Raw genomic sequence first — 17,151 nt, forward strand, 5'->3', positions numbered from 1 at the left:
TCTTTTCTCTGGTCTTTTTTTAGATTAACCCTTTGTCCTCTCCCCACCCCCTATCCGCTTCTTAGTCGTTTTTACTCTTCTTTAAGAAATAATAATACAGATCAGGACTTTGACAGCCTCACAAATAATGGAGCATACTGTTAACATTTTAACTCTATTCATTCCTTCGTATCTTTTCTACTTTAGTTCTTCCAGATTTTTGTCATGAATTTTAATTCTATGTATATTTTAAACCCAACAAATGCTGTGAGTGTTGTTTTCTACAATCAACTATTTATATTTAGTCAGATATTTATTTCCTTGCTGTTTATCCTCCTGTTTTCGTCTGGGATCATTTTCCTTCTGCCTGAAAAACACCTTATATTTTTACTCTAGGTTTGCCATGACAAAGTCTCCCAGTCTTATGTCACTGTTATTTACAAAAAACGTTTTCACTGCATACAGAACTTGAGGTTGGCAGTTATTTTCTTTCAGTACTTCAAGGATGATGGTATTCTATTTTCTTATGAATTCCTTCACCGCTGTGGTGAAGTCATCTGTCTGATTGTTGCTCCCATGAAGGCCATGTCTTCCTGTACCCCGATCCCTTACGGTTTTCATTGCTTTTTGGGCAATTTTACTATGATGAATCTAGGTATGGTTTCAATTAGTATTTATCCTGCTTAGATTTCATAAATTGATACCTTTTTCACTTTCAGAGAATTCCCACCTAGTATCTCTTCAAATACTGTTTTCTCTCCCATTCTATTGTCCTCTGAGGGCTTGCTAGAGGCTTAATATTTGTGTCTCCCCCAAATGCAGGCAGGTTTCCCACCTTTTTGAAAGTTGGTATTACACTGCTTCGTTGTTATGAAAAATCTACATCAGTCCCGGCTTTTGCTAAACAAATCCAAAAAGGAGTTCCACTACTAGAAAAAAAGCCATTCCTATACTAATGTACATCTTTCATAAAAGCAAAAGTTGGAGGAATGTTGGGGGATACTCTCTGCTCTGCGCCATTTCGACTTCCAAGAAGTTTTACAGGAACCCTCTACTTCCAGGTAGCTGGGAAAATGTGTGTAATGAAACCTAATCCCCATTTTGAGCTGTTAGGAGATGGGGCCTTTTGGAGGTGATTAGATCATGAAGAGGAGCCCTCATGGATTACGGGCCCTCTACCACATGAGGACACAGCCAAAAGGCGGCCATTTATGAACTGGGAAGCAGGCCCTCACTGAACAAAGAACTTGAGCATGCCAGCACCCTGATCTTGGCCTTCCGGCCTCCACAACTGTGAGAAACCAATCTGTTGTTTAAGTCTGTGGTATTTTGCTACGGCTCCCAGACAAAGACAGGGTCTTAGTTACACACCAAAGGGAGTCAGTATCATATAATCTATCCCACGTGATGCTCAGGGTCTTGGCTATATCTTCCATCTTTTTCCCCGCCTCTCTCTCAGTATGGATGGTTTTTATTGACTTCAGTTGGTACATCTTTGGTTCTGCTATATCCAATATGCTGTTAATTCATCTACTAAATTCTTATATTGCACTTAAAATACTTCTAGTTTTTCTGTATCATTCAAATGATTCCAATTCTCTACTATAATTCTTCATCGTATCACCTATTTTCTAGAACAGAGTGATAGTAGTTATTTCAAATTTGGCTGCTGGTAATTTGAAAATCTGGATTACCTGTTGACTGACTTCTACTGAGCCCAAGACCTAAAGAGGCATTCCCCAGTGAAACCACACGAGTGGGTAAGAAAGAAAGGAAAAGATGCTCCAAAGAGGTAATCAGGGATCTGGAAACTCAAGCCACAAAGTGATACTATTTCAGACCCAAGTGCTGAACATGGTATGAAGAGTAACAATTACACAGCACTCTTGGGAACCGAAAAGTTGTACAACCACTTTGGAAAGTAATTTGGCCCTATTTAGCAAAGCAGAAGAAACCAGTGAACCCTGTTACCAGAAACTCTACTTTTTGATATAAATACTAGAGAAACTCGGACACGTACAAAAATTTTCAGTGTTGTCTTGCTTTAAGGTAAAAAAAAATCACTGAAAAAGGACTGGATAAATTGTGCTATGTTCATATATTTGTTTTATAAAGCAATAAAAATGAACTACAGCTAAATCGTAAAAGCAATTTAAGGTAGACAACAGAATGATTCCATCTATATAAAGTTTAAAAACACACAAAAGTAAAGAAAAGCAAAGGAAGAATAAATATCAAATTTAGGCAAGTAGCCAGTCACCTCTGGAGGGGATGCAGTTGAGAAAAGGCACACAGAGGGTTTCTGAAGCGCTGATAATCCTGTTTCTTAAAAATAGAAGGTGGGGGTTGGGTGTATAGGAATCTTCCTCCTCCCCCCCCCCCCGAGACTGTTACAATGTATTTCTTTTAGAAAGTAATTAATAAAAAAGGACAAGAAAACTTCACAAAATTGTTACCTCTGGCTGAGGAGGGGATAAGATGACCGGGGAGGACTATTCTCTGTGTTATGCAATGTTGCGAGATGTGCATTTCTTTACAATAAGCAAGCGTAAGTACAAGCGGGGAAAAAAAGTACTACACGCCAGTTATGACGTGAGCTTACTCTACAAAATTGTCACTTTATGAAACTTGAAACATTCTAGTTCTAAAACATTTGAGAAAAGACTTTAAATGCCTTGAATTTTTCTTCAAGTGCATGGCATTAATAACAATCGCACATGCACGCACAGAAATTAGAGGTTAGAGAGAGAAACCCTCTCTGCTGCCAGGTGCTCTGGGTTAAAGGCTCCTCCATCAAGTGAGTATAATCTTTATTTTGCCTTAGCTGCCTATAAATCCAGAGAGGAGATGTAAACACGCATCCGCTAGACTAAACAGCGGCTAAAAAGTGGCCACTACTGACTCTCCCACTCACACATACCATGTAAGTCTGTGGGAAAAACTTACAACGAAACTCAGGAACTCAAGTCAAGTTTTCTGAAAATAACCCAGAGCTGACAAGTCAGTAGGAGGGCCTGGATGGTTTCAAGACACAGTTTTTAACCAAGACTTGGACCTCCAACTGTTTTCTTAAACAGAGATTTACATCCCATCCTTGGCTAAATTACTTATAAATTAATCAAATTAATTACCCCGAGGGGATAAGCAGGAGGCTGGACAAGATAGCGCTGGTGTCAGCCAATGAGGTCTGCGTTGTTTTAACGAAATACATCAGAGCTTAGTTTTAAACAGCTCTACTGTGCACAAATATGGTAAGGGACCCACAGCCTGCCCCAAATCTCCGTTCTGGTTCCTGTCCCGGGAACAAACGTACCTCCTCGTAATTGTTCTGACATAACGAGAATGTTCAATTTTCTCCAGCAACAAATTCATACCTCTCAATGACTGATTTTTGAAAAAAGTGGTGGCTTTTATTTAGACAATTACTTTCTAAGGTGACAGGAAATGTTCTTATGTGAACATATTATTTAGAAAAAAGAAGTTAAAGTGACAACCTTGAGTATCTGTAGAACGATGAAGTGTTGGGGTTAAAAATCTTTGGGGACATGGAGGGGGAAAAAACTAAATTTCCCCTTAACTGTTTAACAATCAGAATTCTTTAAAGATCTGTGCTACACACTGTAGCAAAGATATCAAATCCAGAACGTCTGGGGCTCATTTCCTTGTTTTCTAAGTTCAGACCCATTTTATGTTCTGTTTTACAGCGGTTATCTCCCCAGTTTGCAAAGACCAACAGCAACAACACAAAATTACAGCTTGCAAACACCGATTTTTATGGTTGTGAGGCAGAAGAAAAGGGTTTTTTCCCTAAATCATTAGAAGAGTATGATTTTTTAAATTCACAAATTGACTATACTTGGGTCACCTTTGAGTAATGGAAATCTGTTTAAACATTCTTTTGGCAATAGGCACCAAGCATCAGATCTTACTGCCAAGCTTTACCAGCTGGGTTTTGTCATTAACATTTATTAACAATCTAAGATATGGCTTTCCCCGTCTAATCCGTACTACACAAATGTTTTGTATGGCCCTCCAGAGGATTTTGCTGTGACAAATTACTGGCAGAGATGATGGCCCCGTGGCTAGTCACCAGAGGCAATGTAAAATTAACATGGGACTAATCCAATTTAAACAAGAAGTTGCACAAACAAGCCTCTGCACAAAAGCAGAGCGAGGATTCCAATTTTATATTCAAACACAATAAATGTGTTTTTAATAAAAACTTCTAAAAAAATTGTATTTTCACACATATGAACTGTGCCTATTTGATGAAGTTAATTAATTTTAATCCTGCAAAAATAGGGGCCGAGCACAATTCAGTATGGCTCTCGCATTTCTTCTTAAGTGCCGAGCCTCAAAAGTCGTCTGTCGACCATCAGTGATTCCTAGTGACCTCAAAGTTTGTTGACAGTGTTGTTTCCAAAGCAGAAAGTTTGGGGGGTAAGGAACAATTAGTCTGCAAGGAAGCTCACTGCACTCAAAGAATGAGGCTCTTTTCTTGAGCAAATAGTTCGGAGTTGAACCCGTAACGCAGGGCTCTTCTCTTCTTAACACATAAACTAACTCCAAGGGAAGCATCTGACTTGTGATAATAACCTCTCTGTTCGGAGGAACAAACAGCCCAAATTACTTTGCCAATGGTTTTCAGGCAAGAGGGTAGAAAAGACAGAGGAAGAAAGGGTCAACAGAAAAGAAGGGATTAAATGGGAAGAGCAAGACCCAGCCCAAGTGGACAAGGATGCCTGAGATGGGAAGGAGGGGCAGGGGGGCGGCAGCCTTTGCATGGCAACTCCGATGAACCTGTGTCCGTCCTCACTCTCCAACAGCTCCCACTTTTCTACCTTTTCTTTACTGATTGTGGTAATGCCGTCCAAGGAACTGCCATGCTCTGAGTCTCTGAGCCTTCACTAGGTAAATCTTCTTCAGCGGCAGGCAACATCTTCCCCAACGACTCTGTTTTAAGACCGGAAAGGACTGCAAATCTAATAGTGGTATCTCAAATACTGTCTTTAAAATGTTTTTCCCTTAGCTTTGAGGGACAGAATACAACGGTAAGCCCATTGTCCTCTTATTCTTCTCTTTCGGCTAACTTCATTTACCACCCGCCAGACCCCGGGGGACGTGGGATGGGGGGGGGGGAGCTCCGCTCTGTGGGGAGCACCTAGTCCTGTGCGAGGGGCGCCACAGGCTCTCAGTAAGGACATGCTGACAGAGGAAAAGAGAGAACTACAGCCTCAGTGCACTCTGCAGAACTTCCTCAAGTTTGGGGATAGACTCTTGGGTGTAAATCTGCAAGTTTAGGTCTCGTTTTGTTTTTTTTTCTTCTATACAGTTTTCTAAAGAACATCTATAAAACTACCACGTAAATACAAAGTACTGTTATTACTCAAACTATATCCTACCCACTTCCCTACTGCTATATAACCACACCTGCCACTTCTGTAGACTCTGAAATTGTTGGTGGCTACCAGTTCTTAGAACACCGTAGTTACAAATCCCTCCAATATTTTTCTGTCCCCAAAATATCCAGAGCTACCAACCCCTTAGGTCCCTGCTGACGAAAACTCAGAACACTCCATAACAGATTTAGGGCTCAGCTCCTTTTAACAGTTACCGCGTACTGAGCACGACCTATGTTCCCACCACTGTGTTAAATGCTGTATCAATCATTCAATTCTCAGAAGAACGTGTGATGAGAAAGTAGTCTCTTCATTTGTACAGTGAAAAATCAAAGAATTTAAATGCCCCAAGTCACAGAGGTAGTGAAAAGGTACAGCCAAGATTCACCTCACCTCTCGGGACTCTGAGACCATGTCCCAAACCACCCTGTGCGCCATCTCTCAGAGAATCTGGATCCCGTTACTTTTAACAGCAACTCTCAACACATTCTTTCCTTGGTCCCAATGCCCTGGGACTCCTCCTCTTTGTACCGTATGTGACCTAAGGACCGTGGCATCGTGACTTTAGCTTCTCCCCACCCGAAGTCACTCCATTTTCACCAAGTGATGCCATTTTCCTGGCGGGGGTGTGCCAAACTGTGCCTCGTGCCTCAGAGCTTTGTCAGAAATGCCTAGAGCCTTCCCTGGCTCACTTTCTTCTCCTTGAAATTCTGTCATTATTGGGCTTCTAGGGAATAAAAAGAGAACATTCTAAAGGGGGGGAAAGAGCCTGGACTCGAGTCCGATAGCTCCAGTCCTCGCTCGCTCATGATCCGTCTGAGCAGGGGCACCTGTCATAACTTCTCTAAGTCTCCGTGTCTTTCATCTGGAAAATGGACGTAAAATTACCTGCTGCAGAGGGATCTTGCTTAGGATGGAATGACAAGAAGGGAGGGGCTGGAAATCATGGTCATGATCGCCCTCTTTCTAGCTGCTGCTTCCAGGATCAGCTCTCCTCTGTCCTCTGCAAACCTAAGAATGCTCAGTTCTGTCTGCCACAGCTTCAATTCTCACCTCTGCAAGGGAGTCCTTGCTCTGTTAAGCCCCAGTCAAACCTCCCTACACCAGATCCACATTTCTGACTGCTTGCTGAATTTCTCTGTGCAAAAGTTAAAACGTCCAACTTTACAAGTCCTATCTCCTTCTCGTCTTCATACCGCATTTCCATACTGGGCAACTATTTCCAGATAGAAAGGCTTGAGCCTTTGGCATCGTCTTTGCATTAAAATCAGGTAGATGGTCTTACACACCATCTACCCAAACTGTGCTTTTTGGGTTTTTTTGTTTGTTGTTTACAAGAATCTGTGTGTCTTGTTCCCGCTGAAGTTCTAGTCCTTATCGCCCGACATGACCACTACAAGGGGTCCTCCTCTTGGGTCCAAGTACAGCCTATGCTTTCCAACCTCATGCCCGTTTGCCATAATCATTTCAGCGGTATTATTTCCAACATTTCCCTCAATCACAACCCACTCACCAGAGGTCTATCTCAAATACCTCCTCTCCCGCAACACCTTTCTTAAGTGCTATTACATAGATGTACTTTCCCCTCCTGACTACTCTGGATGGTTCCTCTCAGGGCTCTTACTCTTAGTACAAATGTAATACTTGTAGTTTTCTTCCCTACTACTCTATTGCGAGCTCCCTGAGGGGAAGACGTAAGTTTGACCTACATCAAAAAATCTAGGGCAATACCTTGAATTCAGGAGGCCCCCAGTAACATTCATCTATCCTTAGTCCTGTGAACTCTTATAGTCATTCTGTGTAATCTCAACTCTTCTAGGAGCCACGTTAAGGCAAACTGTACTATTCATTCTCCTGTGGTCTTGGACATAATTCTGAGGGCAGGAAGCGATTAGTACGATACCACAAAGATGTTTAATAGCATTGAATGGTCGTAGAGATAGATATAAAGAATACAAATTTGAAAGGCGCTATGTGCCTAATTTCTTTCAGAATAAAACTGACCATTAAAGAAAAGGCAAAAGTTAGAATAAAGCTAACGATTATTGATCCTTAAAAGTGTTAGGTCAAGTAGGTTGGATTCTAAAAATCCTTGCTCACATTTTACCTCATTTTAATCATCTGAGGAAACTACATCCCAAAATAAGATTAATTTCTCCTGCGGCTTACGGCATTTCTTAACAAGTAATAAGAAGGAGGGGGGGGGAAAAAAGTAACGTAAGAAGAATTCAGGAAACCAGTATCACTTTTTAAACTCTTGTAAAATTATGCGAGAATTGTCTCTGATTCCTTTTCTTCGCTGAATAAATGACTGTGTCTTCTAAGAATAACATTTAAAATAAGCTGTTCAGTTGGAGGACATGTTAAATTTCTTAAGTTATTCTTGAAGTTCTCTCCTGAAAGGTACTTTCAATGGAAGGAATTTATACTAAGAAAAAAAAATGGCCATTTTGTAAGTGAAAGTAAAATAAATTACTCCCAATTTCTTGTGGGGAGGATAGTTGGGCTATTCAAAAAAAAAAAGATCTTTAAAAAAAGCCCCTAACCTCTTAATGTCAGAAATAGCCCTGGAAATTGAAGTGGACACATCTGAACATAAGAGATATTGCCAAATATGCATACTTGTAAAGAGTCAAGGGAAAAAAGACATAAAACGAACAATCCATCATCAGCTATAAACTACATACCTGTTTAAGTCTGGCAAGTTCTTTCAAAGCGCGGCCCCACTGCTGCTTGTAATGCAGTTTAGACTTAGTTGCAGATTCCAGCTTCCTTTCAAGTTCAACCTAACAGTGATTAAAATCGTATCAAGTGAAACACTACACCACTGTGTACAATCACTGAAAGATAATATATACAGAGAGTCTGGCTTAAGAAAAGAGTTTATATAGTGTAACATACGACATCATCTAAAACTGTTATATAATTGACTATAAATATTATGGCACATGAACATTTTCTTGTTTAAAATATAGTCGTATTTTTACTGCCTAACAGCCTATACTAAAAGGAACTGAATCAGTCTTAACCTCCAGACAGTTACTATAAATGTATTAAAACGTGTAGAGAGTGCAAAACACGTTCATTTTTTACAAAAAGCAGTTCTCACTGTTAGCATTCCAATTCCGCCAACACTTTCAATCTGAGAAACCAGGTTATTCCTTTTGGAGGCCTAGCATGACATGGAACTTGTCTTCTCACAAAAAGAGCTAGCACTGTTAAATTTTGGCAAAAATCACAGCAAAAACAGTGAAGTGTTTTATCAGAAAGCCGTTTACGAAGAGAAAGAGTACAAAGTATTTTAAGAATGTTAAAATAAACCCAAGAGTAGGAAAAATAATGCTCCTAATAGCACTCATCTAACTCTTATTTTCTATTTTTCCTCAAATATATAAAGAAAAACATGAAAGTGATTCCATTAAAAAAAGGGTTATTTATACTTGCAGCAGGCAATCTGTTGTGCATGAACTGAAGCCAACTTGGCTATGTTCTGGAATGTACTCTCTCAGTGTTTCAAACCAAGTACCAAACAAATTCATGAAGCCAACAGACAGTTTTACTATTTAAGTGATAATGTAATAATATGCCTGAATTACAGTAAAATACTGTGACTCTAAACGGGTCTAAGTTTTGTGTTGGTTTTTTTTTTTATATCAAGTCTAGTTTTTCCCATACACACAACTCCTCATATTTTGCAGGAAAACAAAACCAAAGGCACTGTCCCAAAATTCAAACTCCAGAAAACTTAAATGAAAATAAAAAGGAAGGAAAAGCTGATTGCCAAATTCCCTTCACAAAAGACCAGAACATTCTCTGCAGTAATATATGACTTCAGGGAGTCAAGGTCTATTCTGCTTTACAAATCCCTGGTGCTTGGATTTAAAGGTGTTGACATTTCACAACTAGACTCACACGTCTTAAATTGAATAATACTGTGAGATTATCAAAGATGATCTCTTCTGCTTATGCCCCCGAAATTTATACACATTACTTGGTAATTTAACAACAGGGCATCAGAGGAATAGGAAAAAATTTTTTATAGCTCTGAGATAAAAGGGTAGTATTTAATTATAAAAGCAAGCATGTCCATGGGTCTTAGAGAAGGTGGAGTAGTCTGGATGGGCCCAAGGATGAGGGTTAGGACAGGGATGAAGCCAGACAGATCACGTATATCTAGGGGACTGACTCAACAGAGAAAGCGGGATAAGGTTTTCTCACTTTTGCCATGACTATCAAAATCATTCCCATTTGCGTGGTTATTCACGCTTAAATTTAGTTAGCAGGTTTCAGATACAAAGCTCACTTTTCTAATTGTCTTTGGGCCCAATCAATGATTCCTACCTTTATTTTTTCAAGAAACGTATGGACCCAACGCCCAGAAACGTGCACACGACTGCAGATCTGCTACAATCCCAGGGCGTTCCCAGACCTCGCGTCAAGACGTCGCGCTGTGAGTAGACGGGAGGCGCGAGCCAGCCTACACACTTAGATCCCGAGCTGGTGTGCAAACTCACGTCAGGACCTGGAGTCAGTTGAGAGGTTCGTGCAGGCGGCCAGCACACACCGTGCTCACGGGTCGCCCAGCGCTGTCCTGCGCTACGAGACGGCGGGCGCTGGCGTGGTCTCTGATGGCCCGCTCCCTAGCTCGAGTCTGTCGCAAGCAACGATAGAGATTGCTCCCCGGAAAACCTTGGTGCTTCTATTCTGTGACCTTCCCCATTTCCTTAGCCCAAGCTCTCCTCTTCTCGGGTCTCGTCAGCCTCGAATCTTTTCTGCCTACACATCCCACTTCCCTTTCTGCTGTTAAAACCCCTACCGTCGCTGCTACGTGCCCGCAGTCTTGAGCCTCTACTCCTCTGTCTAGGTTTCGAGGGGTTCCAAAATCTCACCTCTGTCCTACCTGCTGAACCCAGTTCCTGGGTTTTCCTCAACAGAAGGCCCTCCCCCCTTCAGCCCCCAGGTCCGCGTCCCGTCGACCACATCCCCTGCCCCATTAACTTCCGGAGCCACTTACTTCTTTTTCTTCTCTGCTTCCTTAAAACTGGAGGCCTCAGGCTCAGCTACCCTCCGGAAGGGGTCTTAAAACTACTGTTTTCTAAATGGCAAAGAGTTTCTATCACGTGCCCTGGTACTCGATTACACACAATCACTTAACGGCTCTCTGAGTCATCTCCCCAATTTCATTACAAACTCCTTAAAATTGAGGTCCCAAAGGATAATGTGTTTTTCTCCTCTTTTTTTTCCCCTCTCATCTTTCCCTTTGCCTTAAGATGGGTGGACGGGCAGTAGCTACCACATGATCGTAAATAAGACGACATCAGCGTTTATCTTCAACTTCAGTCTGCCCTACTGAATTCGGTTTTCCATATTGCATTTACTTAAAAACCGAATTATTTTTAAGCCATGTAAGAGACATTCCTACCGAAAAGCAAATCATAAACTATTACTGACTTCTTACATAACAAAAGGAATCAGGAATTATATTCAGTAAAACTGTATCTTATTTTTACACCATTTCATGAAAATGGAAATACTTCTTTTACACTGAAGAGAATGGGTCATCAGAAAAGAAAACGCTCTGTCAGATATAATCAGAAATTATGTATGGAATCAGATACGTTTTCACTTAGGTCTCCCTTTTTGTGCTTTTAGGTCTTTGTTATTAGGCAGAAATAAGAAATAAGATTCTGCCCTCTTCTGGCTCCAAAAAAAATTTACCAAGGATTTTCATAAGAGCAGAGGAGCCTTGTTTTACTGAACAGTTAGTGACACATGCTGGATGGATTCGTTAGGTCTGGTGCAGGGGCAGCTGACCTAGTCTTTTTTTCCTCCTTGCTCTGCACAACTTCATGGCATTGTTTACACTGGCAATATGCTGACTGATTTTTATCCTTTTGCTAGAAGTAGAGTTGGAAAAGGGGATTTTGAAAATCACTTAAAATGTATTTCTAAGGTGGGAAGTGTCAAGTTTATATTCAGGAAAGATAGCGCTTCTGTTCTAATTTTGAGATAGATAGGTGGTCTCTGAAGGTAAAATGGTAAAACGAAAATCCTGACACCTGCGAACCGGGGCCTGTGAGAAGGGCTGAGACGCTGTGCAGGTCAGCCATCTTCTGCAAGTACCACAGAATCCACAGCTGTCAACACGGAAATAGTTGGGACACTTGTTTGTATCAAAAGAGGGGTTGAGAATGTCTAGCTGAATTCAAGTTCACAGGGAGACAAATGAACAGGCCACCAAATTAAATGGAAAAATGCAAAGATTGTCCCGATATATAGGCAGCAGCAGCAACCAGGCCGGGCAGTCAAGGTCACGCTGGGTAAGAGGGGGAACCAAAGACAGCACAGCCGTGGACAGGCCACGGAAACATGTAGTGAGTTTGGAAACAGAAGAAACTCGTTAATTAATATCTGCTTCAAGTCCAAAACAAAAAAAAAAAATTTTTTTTAACCGCAGTCTAATTCTTGTCCCCACCTTTTCTATGTATTCCCCTATTCTGCCTCTTAAATTAAGCATCTGTACTTCCCAAGAAAAACTCTTTCATGGTCCACTCATCCCCTCCTCTCATAAAGCTGAATTTCTTCTTGTTTTCAGATTGAGGATAAACAATTAAAAACATTTGTAGATTTTCCTACCGCCATGTAAGATTTTTTCAACAGTGTTCTGAAGCCCTTGGGTTTTTTTTCTTTTTGCAATGCCAAACTTTTCAATAAGCGCCCGCCATTTGGCTTCTTCAAAGTGAGTGATTTCTTACCTGCCACACCCGTGGCCCTTCGCCCACCATTCTTCACTGGCCCTTCATGAGAGATGACCGCTACCTCCTCATTCTCGGAAAGCCTCCTCTGCCGGCACTGCACTAGACTCTGAATCTTTCTGGCCTCCTCTCTCTCCTTTTGTCCCTGAGGCTGTACGCCCCCCCCCCACCCCCCAGTGTTCAGGGGACCTTCCCCAGCACACCTCAGGCCACTGCATCTGCATCTAAGGCGGCCACTTGATGCCACTACCTCCCCAATCTATATGTCTAGCCCTTTTCTCTCTTCCTACTATACTTCCCATTTTTAACCCCTCAGTCAACTGCTCCACTTCCATTCTTCTGCTAGCATCTCAAGTGTAGTATGTCCAGAACCATAGCGCTCTACAACTTCCACCTCCTCAAACGTTCTTCCTGAAAATTCTTCACTTCCATTAAGATCCATGAAGCCAATCTGATAAACGTGACAGTAATCTCTGACTTTTCTTAGCAGATGAAATACAAATTCTTTTTAACTTACTATCTAAGGTCTTCCCCCTCATAGAACCAAAAATTACATTTCCAGCATTCTCTTATCAGGCCTATTTTTATTTTGCATCTATGACGATAAGGATCAGGTTCTATTACCAAAATATGCGATAGTCTTTCTACCCTTTCTACTTTGCTCGAATACCTCTTTCTGGAGTATTCTCCCCAAACACATTCACCCATTAAGAGGTCATGTGTCCTTTAGGTTCCATAGCCAGTCTTACTTCTTAGTTACATTTCATGTGTTGATTTCGGTAGAAGTAGCTTTGTCTCTCCTTTACATTCATGGCGCTTAGTAAGACAAAGTTAGATGGTACCAGCCATCATCCTCCTTACCCTTTGATTACCTAAGTAAGTTTCCTGCCTCTCTGTATGACTGGTCACTTAGGTGACTCTATCCTGAACGTTTTTTAATCATTCAGAATAGCATTTAGCACAGTGTCAGAGAGCATGCACGTTGCTGGGTAATGAAAAATCAGTTCTATCCACCAGCATCCTGCCAGGAAACCAGAAATCACTCTAGGTTTTCAAAAGAGTTTAACTTACTACAGGCAACTGGTGATACCGGTCATGGAAAAGCAGAAATGCCAGAGGGACAGGGTGAGGCCCCCCAGTGATGAACAGCTGCAGCCGGTCCCTACCTCTCCCAGGTAGGAGGGACTATACAGGAAGTCCCCGGAGGACCAGTTCTTACTACCCAGAACGCAGAAACGGAGGTTGTCCAGGGAGCTAGAGCCACAGTGGGGATGGCCCAAGGCAAGCGGAGAGAAGGGCTGTCTGGTGGGAGAGGGAACCATAAAATACACCTACTACCTGAGAACATAAGGGAAGCACAGAGACAAAGACACACAGAAAGAACTACCCTGGCATTTTCCCACCTTCCAGCCAGCAATCTTCTGATGGTGCTCCCTAGTGGCCTTTAACTTGGACAGATTATTTCCTTATTTTCTTTTGGAGGCTGTATCTTTTCAATAATGCCAAAAGAACATCTAATGAAAAAATGTGGTAAGAGCATGTACTGTCATACTTAGGTTGGCTTTTGGACCCTAGAACCAGAACATACCATCCGTTGGTGGTGAATCCCCAAAGAAGTAGAGGCAGGACCTAGCTTCCAACCACAGGAAGCAAGAGGATGGATGTCCCCTCTGGCAGGCTGCGAGGCGAGTGTGGGCTTGTGATGAATGCTCCCATTGGGGATGCTGAATCTACAGGGTAGTAATACACAGAGAGCATTCCCAATGGCAGGACTAGCACCAGAACTGGGGGATACAGAAATCCTGGGACGCAGCAGTGACAGCACTAACAGGCGCAAGAGAAGACGGTTTTGTGACAGGACACGCTGCGCTTCCCCCTGGTTCTTGCTCCTATTTTGAAACTTGTTCTGTAGCCTTCCTCAAAGTTTTGGGGGATTCCTTATTCCTACAATTCGTCACTTCTGTTGTCTACAACCAAAGACTCTGATCAGTATACGCTAGAACTGAGAAAACTGATAAAAGCCAAGAAATTCAAGTACTGACCATGTCAGGTGTCTAGAATTCTGTTCCTAGTTGACATCACAACACTACTACAGTGAAATGTTATTACATTTTATATTCAAATAATACGTTATAAATTGATTATCAGAATTAAATTGCCATAATCTGACATAGGTACCTTTTCTAAGGTGAGGAGATTTATTTCAGACTGCAGATGGATTTCTGGTTTGTTGCTTTGCTGATCCTTGAACTGAAGAAACTCTTTTTCCAAAATCTTGTACTTATTTTCAGCATCACTAAGCTGTATTCAAAAAAGAAAAAGTAGAGCCATTAAAAAACACCTGTAGTATTGCTAAGCTCAATACTACAGAATTCAACAGTGTCATTTTTTCTTATGCTAAAACATGTTTATAGTAGAAAAATCTCTAAAGTATAACGAGGAAAATTAACATACAAAATCTTTTTAAGAGTACGGAATTTGTTCTAGAACCAGTATCACGAGATGTGCCTTATAAAAATACAGATACTACAGAATTAGGATGTCACATATAAGAAAATACTGTGTAGTATAAATATACCAGCTCATGACGGATGAAAACAAAAACTTATAGTGCAGTATTTATTTTTATTGGAAGCTGTAAGAACTTCATAATTCAAATATTATTACAACTTAAACTCATTTCAAGGTGATTCGGCCCAATCCCTTCATTTTTGTGACTAAGAAATTTGAAGGATGCAGAAGCTTACTGACGGGCCAGCGCCTAAGAGCCAGTCAGATCCAGATCCGCTCCCCTAGGCTAATGCTCTGATGAGAGCGGACGATACTTCCTTGAATTAAAAAAAGAGACCACCTTGACTCAAGTCTATATATAATTCCCCTTCAAACAGTTTCAGAACTACCAACTCCCCCAGCCAAAAAAACAGGATATATGACTACCAATCATTTGATAAACCCACATATCTTCTAAGACCTAAGACTTACCTGAATTTGAAATACCGAGAAAATATGTGACAGAAATGGAACTTATCAATAAATTATTTCATGACGGTAAATACAAATAATTCTAATTAGCATTTATCTAGCATTTTTAGGTAATGAGGTATTCTGTTACCTAAAAATTCTACATAGGACTGAAGTTGACCTGTCTGAATATCCGAACTTTTATTTCTAAATTTGAATCAGAACCTTTCTCAAGCATCTGGCACATTTATTTCTGTTTTAAACGAAAGCTAACAGACTTCATATATGTTCTTTTCTCCACCATGCAGAGACATTATCATAAATAAATATCGTGGCTCCAAACAGGCTGTAGAGAAGTAGGCTATGAGTCATAAGGGGATCTTTTTCTTTGACTAAGTGGTCCACAAACAACGTGGATTGAGTTGTGCGACCTATTTTCGTATACTAGAATACAGACACTTGATCACCTCACAATGACAGGTGTCTTTTCATCCTTTCTACCTGTCTAGTTAGTTAGAAGTGTGTGTTGAGTATGTGGAATGTGGTTCTGAGTCAGGGCCTAGAATGTTTGTTTTCTTTCATATAAACTGTGAAATGGTCCCAGGTATAGGGCTGAGCAATTTCAGCTCCCAGACACGTGGGCTGCCCCACAGCTCCTTCCCCACTCCCCGGCCAGGTTTCCCCAGGTCTCAGACCACGTTTTAGAGGAGTGCCTGGGGTAATCTTTCCAAAATATCAGTCTGTGCCACAAAGGTTCTTCCCACAAGGACGTAAGCTAATTACATCAGTCTGGGACAAGGTAGAGAAGGGTTTTTTAAAAAGATCCCCTGGTGATTCTAATACATGTTAAAAGCCTTATTCTAGAAGGCTCATCTTCCTAAGAAGTGGGAAAAGGGAAGCACTACTGGTGAATCCCATCACAACCGCCCACTTTTACAACTCTTTCATATTTTAAATGAGATCTCCATAACAACAATCAAAGTCATCTTTACAATCACCTAAATAATGGGACTTTAACTGGCCCTGAACAGCTATGGAAACTATTCTTCCTGCCAGAATTTACCCAAGAGTTTGGAGACAGACATTCACCAATCAACCAGCGCTGAAATTTTTCAAGAAAGATTAGCTTAATTTTTAACAGCTTGATCCTTCTTTTTGTCAGCAAATATTTATTAAGCCCCGATTACGTTTGGAAGACTGGCTGGGCTTCAGGCATACAGATACAAACCAAAAGAATTTTATGGAGCTAATAATCTGACCTTGATCAAATTACCACGCTAATGAAAATAAAAACAAACTGCTATAACTTCGAACAAAAACTTGACCGAGACTTGGAGAACAGGGGTCAGGGAAGAGCTCTGGGGAAGTGATGCTTCGGCTGCGAACCCAAGGGTGAGCGTAGTTCGTGAGGCTCAGGAGAGGAGCGCACACCGAGACGCTACGGGGAAGGCGAGCACAGTCCGCCCGAGGACCGAAGGACACAGAGTGGCGGCAGAGCCTCCGGCAGAAGTGAAGGACAGGGAGAGCCAGTGAGAGAGGGAGGCTGGGTCCCCAACGATGCAGAGGTTTGTAGGGCAAGCCCATCACCCTCATCTTTATCCTCAGAGCAGTAAGAGGAGATTGGAGAGTATTAGTGGAGGGTGTTAGGATTCCCAAGTTTCAAAATTATCATGCTGGCTGTAACAGGACGCACAGAGCAGAGGGGTGTGTGACTGAAACGTGTGGACAGGAGCGTCAGGTTGGGTTTTTAATGCTTGTAAGAGATCCAAGTACAGAGGTCAAAGGGTGATTAGTTAGGCTGGGATATACATGCGAAAGTCCCCGAGGAGCACAGTGTGTCTGGGGGCACAGGCACAAGTAGGACTGTTCAGTACCAGCTACGGCCTGAGCTTGGAGGGAGGCCAACACTGAATGGCTAGAAAAACGAAAAGAAGCCTGCAGAAAAAGTAGAGGCAAAGCAGGAGAATGGTGGTGTGGAGGGTGAGGGAAGACGATATACAAACACCAGTGAGGAAGTAAGTGTGAGTCAGATGACAAGTGAAAGGGACATGGCCCTG

At 41.6% G+C, this 17,151-nt stretch overlaps 1 protein-coding gene across 8 annotated transcripts in view; it reads right to left on the reverse strand.

Annotated features, from left to right (window-relative positions):
- CEP120 (centrosomal protein 120) overlaps positions 1-17,151 on the reverse strand; it is a 74,115-nt gene that overhangs the window by 9,117 nt on the left and 47,847 nt on the right. For all 8 annotated transcript variants that reach the window (XM_044387352.3, XM_044387353.3, XM_044387351.3 and 5 more), the window contains 2 exons: positions 14,312-14,434; positions 8,066-8,164 (listed from right to left, as the gene is read on the reverse strand). In XM_044387352.3, coding sequence (XP_044243287.3) covers positions 8,066-8,164; positions 14,312-14,434 — 222 coding nt within the window. The remainder of the gene's footprint in view (positions 1-8,065; positions 8,165-14,311; positions 14,435-17,151) is intronic.

This window comes from Ursus arctos, unplaced genomic scaffold, assembly GCF_023065955.2.
Source record: "Ursus arctos isolate Adak ecotype North America unplaced genomic scaffold, UrsArc2.0 scaffold_5, whole genome shotgun sequence".
In the NCBI taxonomy this organism is placed as follows: Eukaryota; Metazoa; Chordata; class Mammalia; order Carnivora; family Ursidae; genus Ursus; species Ursus arctos.